This window comes from Camelus ferus, chromosome X (assembly GCF_009834535.1).
Source record: "Camelus ferus isolate YT-003-E chromosome X, BCGSAC_Cfer_1.0, whole genome shotgun sequence".
NCBI lineage: Eukaryota > Metazoa > Chordata > Mammalia > Artiodactyla > Camelidae > Camelus > Camelus ferus.
Window position 1 is genome coordinate 47,019,931 of NC_045732.1, and position 11,660 is coordinate 47,031,590.

An 11,660-nucleotide genomic window follows, 5' to 3' on the forward strand; every position below is an offset into this window, starting at 1 on the left:
TTTTCATTTATTAAGATAAATATTAGATTATTTTTTACAAAATACTTTCAGGGTTTTATCTAATTCTTCAGGATTCTGTCCAATTCAAATGCTTTCTGTCATTTTCCCAATTTATCTGTCTCTAACATAAAAGAGATCACCAATTAGAAATTTTCCTATGTACAGTTTTTGGCTTGGTTTCATTCCACTAATCTTCTTTATTTGAAGTCCATTTTGAAAAAACTCAACTCTTTCAATCTTCCAAATGCATTTCAATGATTCTCATATTTTTTCTTGTCATTTAATATACTAAAAGAGCTTTTAAAATCTATTTTTGAAAAAAATTTTCAAAGAACAAAGTAAAATGTTAATACTGAGCATCTATGAGTGTGGGGTTACAGGGGACTTTTCCTTTTCATATTACATATTTTTGAGATATCTAAATTTTTATAATTAGCACATATTACTTCTTTAATCAGTAAAGAAATTTTAAACATCATTTTTACTATATCCGTGGGTATTATCCTTTCATTTTGATTGTTCTCCCCTAAAATTAATTTGCCATAATCAGAAAATAAGTCTTAGAGCAAAAGGAAAAAAGTAAGCCTCCCAAGTATTTATCAGCCAGTAGCTCCAAGGAACCCAGTTGAGTAAATTATAAATAACTACTAGAAATCAAGGAAAAATCATCCATAATTAAGAACATCACTAAGGTTTTGGGATTAGGTCATTTTCCTCCCAGAGGAAAAAAAATGTGTAAAGTCTTTGCAGTAAATCCAAAGCCTTTTGAGTTGGATTTGTTTCTATTTGGTTTACAGTGCTTCTTGTAGAATACTAATTAGTTACAGTGCAATTTCTATACACCTTTTTTTAAAAAGCCAAGTTCAGTATAATATATGTCCAAATTATTAGACAGGACTTTAAAAGATTAAACAGTAAATTAAAATTCCACCTGGGCAACTGAAAGGCCACTAACAATCCCCTAGAGTGCAGAAGAAAGTTCCATATCAACAGTCTCTTCCCACCTATGTATTCTTACCTCTGCCAGAGAAGCAGACAGAGGAGCTCAATATAGCAGGAATTACATAAGAAAAAGAGAAGAAAAAAGTGTATTTTATTCAACAACAAACCTCTTAAACATATTTCCAAAGCTGGCATTTTTATTCCAAAGATCTGAAATTTTATATTCTATGGAGTCCTAACTGAATCTGTCATGTGAATACATTAAGGCAGGCACCTTGACGCCCACAGTAAAGTAAGCTGAAGGATTCCCAATTTCATTCATAATTACAGTGGCCTTTCTTAATCTGTGGAATCTCTAATAAGGGGACATGATCAAAAGAGGGTGGCAGAAAGCAAGGAGAGCAGAAGCTGTTTATGAATTCTTCTTAGCAAAAGAAAATGCAGGGGGGAGACAAAAACTGAGAAAGGTTCTAAACTGAGATCTGTTAACAAGAACTAAGGAGCTTTATAAACAATACCCATGGCCACCCTTTAAGTTCCAGGCTTCTACTTCCAACAAAATTTCAATACACTACAGCAATTTTGATATCTTATCATTTGTGTAAAAATGGGAGGTTTTCTTTTTAGACTGAATGGGTACTTCCAGATTGTATATAACCTCCAGCTTAAGATACTCACTGTTCTCAAAAGAATTAAGCCTGCAGAAAGTATACTCACTTTCTATGGACTCATTTTCTATGGCCTCCACAAAAATATGAAAGTTACAGAGAAAGGTGCTTAATTAGCAGCTATTCGTTCCTGCTTGTATCAACAACTGCTCCCAACAGTTTTCTCAACATATGGATAATGAAAGCACAGAGAAAAATTGTCCCAAAGATTGGCAGTATATGATAGAAGATGTGTTTGTCTTTATAATAGTTTAACCTGAGAAGTCAACAAGTAATCTGCCTTTGATTTCACTGTGATAAATTTTAGAATAAACTAGTGAAGTGGCCAAATTAGTGTCCATTTGCAGTAAATAGCAAACACAACGCCTAGCAAGAGCAGCAGCTGCTGCTATTTATTGAGCTGTTTCTATTTCCCAAGCAGTCACTGAACACTCTACAATTTATGTATCATCGTATTTAAGCTGTAGAATAGTTCTAAAAGGTAGGTATCACAATATTAACAATTTCGCACTGTCATAGATGACTCAAATTTTTAGAGAGTTGATCTAATACTAGAGAAACTATCCATTGCATTAAAATTCCTATTGTTAATAATATTGATAATTATTTGGCTCTTTATAAACACACTACAATATAATCTTTTTCAAGGCATTTGAATATACTTCACCAAGCTGTTTTTATATCCCCAAAAGAAGGGGAAAATAATCTGGCAGAAATATTAAAATAATATATAATAACTAGGGCCAGAATTGAAGTCCCAGTCTCATTCTAGTAACAAGAACACAAGAGTCAAAATATAGTAGTGCTCTATACATTTTTTGTTCTATAAACTTTGATAAAAATATGACTGTGGGTCAAATTATAGTCCTAAAAATATAACCACTAACCACACAGTAAAAATCTGATATTGTTAGCTTATGATATAAATGTCAGTCATGTTCCATCACCATCATATTTTCCCTCTGTAAGCTTTTGTAAAAATTGTTGATGATGGATAAGAGGTCAACAATCCATGGCAGATATGAAAATAACCTACATGTCATGCCACTTCAAGCCTCAGCCTTATCTTATAACCAATTCCTACAGGACATTCACGTTCACTCTTGGCATAAACCTCAGGCTCACCTCCATAGTCTTAAGCTTCCAGAAGCCACCCATGGCACCACAGCATCCTTTTTCTTTCCTTTTATTTTTTGTCCTTCCCATTCCTGTCTTCTTGGCATACAAATATTTTGATAGGCTGATTCTATAACCTTTGTGAGTACTTTACCCCTAAATACTGCCAAATTCTGGAATAGAACTCACTCATCATTCACTCTATATAAAAAGTCTGTTCATTTAAAGGGAGCCTGTTGTAAACCTATGCTAAACTAGCTAGCTCCTTTGGTATATTTTTAATAATTCAATTCATTAAAATGTGATTTATAATAAAAATTCAGGTATATCCCACTTATGTGAAGCATCCTAAATTGAGATAAGTATATTTCTTATAACTGCATAAGCCTGTTCTGTCAGGCACAGTTCTTTTTTTTAATTCAAATTTTTTTGGGGGGGGAGGTAATTAGGTTTACTTACTTATTTTTAGAGGGGGTACTGGGGATTGAACCCAGGACCCTGTGTATGCTAAGCATGCACGCTACCACGTGAGCTATACCCTCCCACCTAGGCATAGTTCTTTATAGAGTGTGATCAATCTTTGGGCTCTAAAAAGTCTTTTCCATAAAAAAGTTATTTGTATAAATATTTTATTAGAGATATATATGCCTGTGAATACAATAAACTTAATGATCATATTTGTATTCATTTCACTAATGGCAAATGTAATTTTCACAATAGTTACACAATCCTTGGGAGTATCTCCAAATAACTAAAATTAACCCTGTATTCAAAGAGGGGAAATATTTACTGAATTGATTTGATAGATTTTACTCCATAATCCCTTGATATTCAAAGCACTTTATGTGGCATCTCCAGGAAAATACATTTTCACAAATTCATTTAACAAACAGTAATGAGTATCTACTGTATGTCAGAACCTGTGTTAAGTCTAGGTATTCAGAAAGACAGGGTTCTTGCCTATAGTTGCTATATTTTTGCACTATTCCCTTGATATTTCCAGACACAACAGAGCAGTACAAATCTTAGTATGGCACTAAGCATATAGTAAGTGCTAAATATATACTTACTTGACTGATATTAAAATACCAAAATTCATTTAAGACTAAATAATTTTAGCTGATCCTACTATTTATCCACTTGTCCTTACACTCTGGGATTGGCATATAGCAATATATACCAAAGCAAAAAATAAAAATTTCTATATTCTTGATGGAGATACAAACAAGGAATGGACGGAGAACATGCTCTTATGGTATATTAAGAAGAGAATGCATTTTACTATCAACTGGAAACATGTAAGAATAATACACAATACATCTTAAAGAAGTAAATAAATTTAGCATGTTGGCTTTTGAAGTCAGGAAATGTTTAAATTGCCAAAGTACCCTACAGTAAGTATTAAATGAACTATATAATAATCCTGAATTTATATTCATTATTTTTGTTTACATTACCTAAGCCAGAAGGAACTTTCTTCATATTTATTCTTCTGGTAGGTTTCTACTCCAAAGTTGTAACAGAGACTGTGAAGAGATCCAGCCTACAATGTTAAAAAATACATATATATATGTGTGTGTGTGTGTGTCAGATTCATGATTCCCTTAACATTAAAAAACAAAAACTACAGCATTTCAGAGACTTTAAGACATATTTAAAGTGTTCTGCACATCAAAATAACCTACCTTTCCTTATCAAAACCTCTCAATTTATATAAAGAGGAGTTATAAAATATTCAGGGTGTGGCATTTGTTACATGTGGAAAAGTAACAGAATACATACTAATAGAACTTGAAAGGTTTTTTGTAACAAGAAATGGGAAACCTAACCATTGCCCAGCAAAGAACAGGCTAAAATGCCTCTGTGCATTGCCAGATCCAGTAAATCACATTAGAAAAGAGAGTACATTCAAAGAAAAAAAAAAATCACCACTAAGGGGAGCAAAAAATTATTTTTTAAAAATTAAGACAATTTTAAAAAATTCTAAATTTCAAAGCACTATCTAGTCATAAGACTTACTTAGAAATAATTAATTTAATGGATCTCTTTAACAATAAAAATTTTCTTTACATAAATTACCACTGAAATGAATGTAGAAACAAGTATGTGAATGGTACCATAGAAAAATAGTCTTATGGATTAACTTAATCAATGATACAGTCCCAGCATCAATGCCATATCTTACAGAATTTTCAGTTCTTTTGGGGGGTGTGGTAATTAGGTTTACTTATTTATTTAATTTTAGAGGAGGTACTGGGGGTTGAACCTAGGATCTGGTGTATGCTAAGCATTGGCTCTGTCACTTGAGCTATACCCTCCCACCTTACCCTCACTTTTGCCAATGCCTTGTCATTGAAATTTGTTTCTCCAGTCCGTAAGGTAAGAACTGAATTCTTGTGGTTGTTTTAATTTTCATCCATCAAAATACTGGGAAACGGCATAAGAGAAAAAATTTTAATTCTAATAATTTGCTCAAATATTCTCTCAGTATTTATAGAAACCATCTATCCAGATTCTGATTATACCCACATAAAGGAGTCCTTTATAAGTTTTACCTGAGTAATACTAAAGAAGCAGATCCTCAGTTAAGAACCCAAGATCTGAGGCAAGTTACTCATAAGTAATGTGTAAAGATCTGTCTTGCTTCAAAAAAGTTTCCCTTTGAATTAGAGTACATTCAGAAAGTAGAAGTTCAATATGCATGCCTGAGCACATCAGACCTACTGTATATTTGAATCTAAAATAAAGAATAGTCTTGGTAATGTGGGCCTGGCAAGAATCCAGAAGTATTTAAATGCATTCTTGACATTTCAGCAGAAAAAGCTTAACTCATTACATGCCCCAGATCCCATAGGTTCACACAGGGCCGCACCAATTATCTAGCTATATTGGAATAATGCAGCTTACATCCACTTATTGCAGAGAGACTTGCAACTAACTTGTATAGAGAAAAATAGAAAATAAAACGTTTGATGAACATTTAAATGTACTGAGTCCTTATTCAGTTTCCTCAGTATTTGTCTCTGCCCTCACAATCCCTTCAAGTATACTTACATTAAATGTCTCTTCTTAAGGGAGAAAATACAAAATAATAACAAACTTATGACAACTAAGCTGCAAAATAGTAAATATCTTTTAAGAGACCTGCAGTGTATCTTCACTGTAATGACAGAAAAAAAAATCTTTTAACTACCAGTACTGATCCATTTACTCATTCATTTCTACATTGAATAATAAATATTTACTAAGCATGTCCTATCTATTAACACTACTTTAAGCATTAGAAATACATCAGTGAACAAAACAGACAAAAATCCCTGTCCTCATGAAACATTTCTAATGGGGTATTAAGTACTAAGATTTATACAAATATATCTTTTAAAAATATGTTCCTCACCTTCCATGGAGTGCCAGCATCTCATTCTGCAAGCAATACACAATGGCAAAAGACAACACAAAGAAGGTAGAATCTGTAAAATCCACTGTATATTGGTCATACAGAAAAGGGCTTACGGGAGCTCCAGGATCCAAGGTATCTCTAGAACTTCCAGCCACTGCTACATCTACTGACCCAGAAATGACAGATCCAACCAAATACCTACTTTACAATGCCAAGACTACTATATAGATGATTTTAAAAACTCAATTAAATACTGCTGCTAAAATGAGTCTGATCACTAACTTTTGAGTTCAATATGAGGCTTTTTATTTTTAATTAACTAGATAATTTCATTTTCTGCAAATTATTTTGTAAATTAGGTTCTTAAAATTCAAAAAAAGTAAACCTATTATCTTTTCAGTCCCAAGTTTCAAGTTATCTTTCTCTGTGATTTTGTTGTCTTTTAAACATTTAAAGATCATTTTTTTTTACATTTTGTTCAATTATAATAGTGTAGCAATAATTGAATGATAATTGCCTGGCTTTCTTCCTTAACGGCTTTAAGACATTTACCTTCCAATCCCTCCCTTACTCAGCTTTCTCTAATCCTCAGATAGCTCAGTAATAATCAACAATAGGTCATTAGTTATTTTTTGTTGTGCTCTAAGATACAATTTTCCAAACACTTTATTTCGCTGCCTCTAAACAACAATACAGCATTACCTCCTGCCTTCAAGTCAACGCCTTAAGTAATTCCTAATCGAGTTTTGGAATATAGGAAGGATGTCTCGGAAAAAAAAAAAAGAGCTGGTTTATTTAATTCATTAATTCCTTTTGAATGAATACACTACAGTTAGCTCTTCTCCAACCTTTATCTGATCATTTCCCCTCATTATAACATTTCCTGCCCTAGATTTTCAGGTCTTCTTTAAACCGTAAGCCCATCAAAAACACACTAAATAATTTTATTCACCTTTAGAATCAAAATCATGAGTTTCCTAACAGTATAGTTCTATCAACTACCTTCCAAATAATACAAACTCTTATCCCTGAACTTAAAAGTCCTTTATTGGTAGCGCCATTCTGATGAAGGCATAACTAATAATTACTCTTGTGTTACATATCCTTGATCCTCTAATTCAGTCCTTTCCCCTCTCTCTACATTTGCTTTTTCCTTTATCAGCTCAAACTCTGTGCAAGATACCAAAAGCTTTCCTTCCCTAAATACCACCTAAGAGACTCCTTTCATATGTTTCAATATGCAATTCAATGTCCACTTACTCTACAAAGTATATTAAAGAAAAGTCTCTGTCCTTTAGTAATTTATAATGTGAAACAGATAGCAACAGAGCCAGAGCCAAAAGAAAGAAATGGTAAAAATATGCCAATGCAAATAATCCAAGAAACAACAGATAAAATTATTAGAATTAATAAAGATTTAGAAGCAACTGCATTCTTATACACCAATGACAAACAACTAAAAACATAAACTTTAAGGTATCATATATGATAGCAATTGAATATGAAATATCTTTACATAGAAAATTATAAAATCATATTGAAAATATTAAAGAAGATTACATAAATTAGGATATATCACATCCATGAATAAGAATCAACATTATAAAGATAGTGATGCTCTCCAAATTAATTATAAATCCAATGCCATTTCAATCAAAAGCCCAACAGTTTTTCACCAAACTTGACAAGCTGACCCTACAAGGAATATGGAAGAGTAAAAGGCCCAAAACAGCTAAAACAATGTTGAAGAGGAACAAAGTAAAAGGACTTGTGCTAACAAGACAATACTGAGTTGTGTGGTATATTCATGCAATGGAAGACTGCTCAGCCATTAAAGAGAAGAAAATGACGCCATTTGCAGCAACATGGATGGACCTGAAGTAAGCCAGAAAGAGAAAGAAAAATACCATATGATATCACTCCTATGTGGAATCTAAAAAAAAAAAAAAAAAAAGGACACTATGAATTCATCTACAAAACAGGAACAGACTCGCAGACAGAGAAAACAATTTTATGGTTACTGGGGAAAGGGGGTGGGAAGGGATAAATTAGGGAGTTTGAGATTTGAAAATGTTAGCCATTATATATAAAAATAGATTTTTTTAAGTTTATTCTCTATAACACAGGGAACTATATTCAATATTTGTAATAACCTTTAATGAAAAAGAATATAAAACCAAATAAATGTATGTATATGCATGACTGAGACATTGTGCTGTACAAAAGAAATTGACACATTGTAACTGACTGTGCTTCAATAAATTAAAAAAATTTTTAATTAAAAAAAAGACTATATTGATTTGAATAATGCCCACCCTCCAGAATTCATGTCCACCCAGAACCAGTTAGCATTACCTTATTTGGAAATACGGTCCTTGCAGTGTAATCAAAATAAGGTAATACTGGATTAGGGTGAGTCCTAAATCCAATATAACTGGTATCCTTATAAGAACAGCACTCAAAAATAAAATAGATAAAATGTGATTCTAAAAATGCTCATCTAACCCACAAGAAGGTGGGGAAAAATAAACAGGAAACAAAAAGCACAGGAAACAAACAAAAAAGGCAGCATCGCATTCATCTTAAAGATGTCGGATTGAGCACACACAATCACCTCTGCTCTCTCCTAACACCCCAGGAAAATGATAGTAAAGGGGAAAAAGTTTGTAACTGTGGTGAAAAGTACATAACAAAATTTACCATTTTAAAAATAATCATTATAAGTGTACAGTTTAGTAGTGTTAACTATATTCATATTGTTGTATAACAGATCTCCAAAACTTTTTCATCTTGCAAAACTGAAACTCTTTACCCACTGAAGAATAACCCTTCATTTGTCCCTCCCTCCAACCCCTGGCAATCACCATTATACTTTGTTTCTATGAGTTTGGCTATTTTACATACCTCATATAAGTGAAATCATAAAGTATTTGGCTTTTTGTGACTGACTTATTTCACTTAGCATAGCACCCTTAAGGCTTAGCCATGTTATAGCATGACAGGATTTCCTTCCTTTTTAAGGCTAAATAATATTCCATCGTGTGTGTATACCACCTTTTTTTTCCATTCACCTGTCAATGGACATTTATGTTGTTTCCATCTCATGGCTATAGTGAAAGATGCTATAGTGAACAGAGGTGGGCAAATATTTCTTCAAGAATCTGCTTTCAGTTCTTCTGGACATATACCCAGAATGGGGTTACTGGATTATATGGTAAACCTATTTTTAATTTTCTGAGGAAATATCATATTGTTTTCCATAATGTCTGTATCATTTTACATTCTCAGCAACAGTATAAAAGGGTTCCAATTTCTCCATATCCTTGTCAACATCTGTTGTTTTCTGCTGTTCTTGTTCTGTTTTGTTTGGATAGTGGCCATCCTAATGAGTATGAAGCAATATTTCATTGTGACTTTGATTTGCATTTACCCAATGATTAGTGATATTTGCATCTTTTCATAGGCTTGCTGGCTATTTGTAGACCTTCTTTTGAAAAATGTCTGTTCAGGTCCTTTGACCATTTTAAAATCAGGTTCTTTGTTGTTTTTGTTGTTGAAATTCCTTGGATATTCTGGATATTAAACCCTTGTCAGCTATATGATTTGCAAATAGTTTCTCCCATTCTATAGGTAGCTTTTTCACTCTGTTGATTGTTTCCTTTGATGCACAGAATTAAGTTTTATGTAGTCCCTTTTGTCTATTTTTGCTTTTGTTACCTGTGTTTTTGGTGTGTATCTAAGTTATCACTGCTAAATCCAATGTCATAAAGTTTTTCCCCTAGGTTTTCTTCTTGGAATGTCATAGTTTTAGGTCTTACATTTAGGTTCTTTGATCCATTTGGAGTTAATTTTTGTATATGGTTTAAGTTATGACCACAAATTCACTCTTTTGCATATAGGTATCTAGTTTTCCCACCGCCATTTGTTGAAGAGACTGCTGCTTCCCCACTGAGTGGCCTTGGCACCCTTGTTGAAGATGATTTAATCGTATATGCAAGGGTTTATTTCTGGGCTTTCTATTCTGTTTTATTGGTCTATGTATCTGTCTTTATGCCAGTACCACAAGGTTTTGATTACTGTAGCTTCATAATATGCCTTAAAATGAGAAAGTGTGAGGCCTCCACATTTACTCTTCATTTTCAAGATTGTTTTGGCTATTCAAGGTCCCTCGAGATTCCATATGAATTTTAGGATGCTTTTCCCGTTCTGCAAAAAAAAAAATGCATTGGAATTTTGAAAGAGGTGGCATTGAGTCTGTAGATAGCTTTGAGTAGTATGGATATTTTAACAATATTGAGTCTTCCAATCCATAAACATGGGATTTCTTTCCATTTATTTCTGTCCACTTTAATTTCTTTCATCAGCTTTTTATAGTTTTCAGTGTACAAGTCTTTCACCTCCTTGGGTAAATTTACTCCTTAGAATTTTATTATATTTGATGCTACTAAGTGAAAAAAATTTAAAGGCACAAACCCACTAGGATAAGGACAATATGACAGCAGACCAAGAGCAACAAAATTTTGGAAAATAGAAAAGAGATGGGTAAATTAGTAGCTGACTTCGTAGATATGAGAAAGCAGAATGCTATGCTAGCAGTGGGGAAATCTGAAAAGCAACCCAATTTATATTGCCAAATCCTACTTCCAAACTCAGCAGTTGGCAATCCAAGTACATCTTAGAGGTGGGGCTGAAAACAGGAGGACTGGTTGCAAGTCTGTTTGAAAAGGAGTTAGACCCTCAAGTTTCCTTCCTCACTCCATCAGACAAGCAACTGTCTTTCCATGATCCTAGGAACAGACTTCAGGGTGCAAAACAGAGGGTCTCTGAACTTGGGGAAATGAGACACAGTGGAGGGTATGAATGATATACTGAAAAGAGAATGATTAAATAAAAATTTACATACTGACTATCAAGACCCAAGTCTACTTCTTCCTCCTTGACGCCCAGAAACCAGGAGGCCTGGTACTGAATCTCTAAGCAGTAGATTGGAAGAGACTCCCATGGGAAATTCGACCAGCCCAAGAGAAAAGATCCAGACACTGAAATCGGCAAACAGCTAACCTTACAAATCATCTCATCCAGATCACCTTACAGAGAGGACCCAGGAACAAAGAACTTCCAATGAGATTTTTGGTGTTTTGTTATTAAATATAAGCATTCAGTGATAATCAAACATTTGATGAAAGCATCTAATAGAAAGGCAGAGAACAAACATATACAAACACAAACATATGCACACACAGGAAAAAACATCAGAAACTGTGGAAAAAACAGACATTATGCAGAGAAAAAAAATGGGGGAGAGAAATCTGTCAGTATCTTCTGAGAGAGAAAAATAAAGATATTGCAAACCTGAAATAAGAGCACAATAATATGAAAACAGAATATGCTGAAAAATAAAAAGAGCTCCTAGAAATTAAAAGCATGGTATCAAAATGAAAAATTCATGAGAATGATCGGAAAACAATATTGAGAAAATCACCTCAATAGTAAAATAAAATTAAAAAGAGATGGAAAATAAGTAAGAAAATATA

The 11,660-nt window shown here is 33.2% G+C and overlaps 1 protein-coding gene across 1 annotated transcript in view; it reads right to left on the reverse strand.

The window, feature by feature from the left end:
- TEX11 (testis expressed 11) overlaps positions 1 to 11,660 on the reverse strand; it is a 57,874-nt gene that overhangs the window by 20,888 nt on the left and 25,326 nt on the right. The window contains exon 6 of the mRNA XM_032474675.1: positions 4,184 to 4,269. Within this exon, the coding sequence (XP_032330566.1) occupies positions 4,184 to 4,269 (86 nt within the window). The remainder of the gene's footprint in view (positions 1 to 4,183; positions 4,270 to 11,660) is intronic.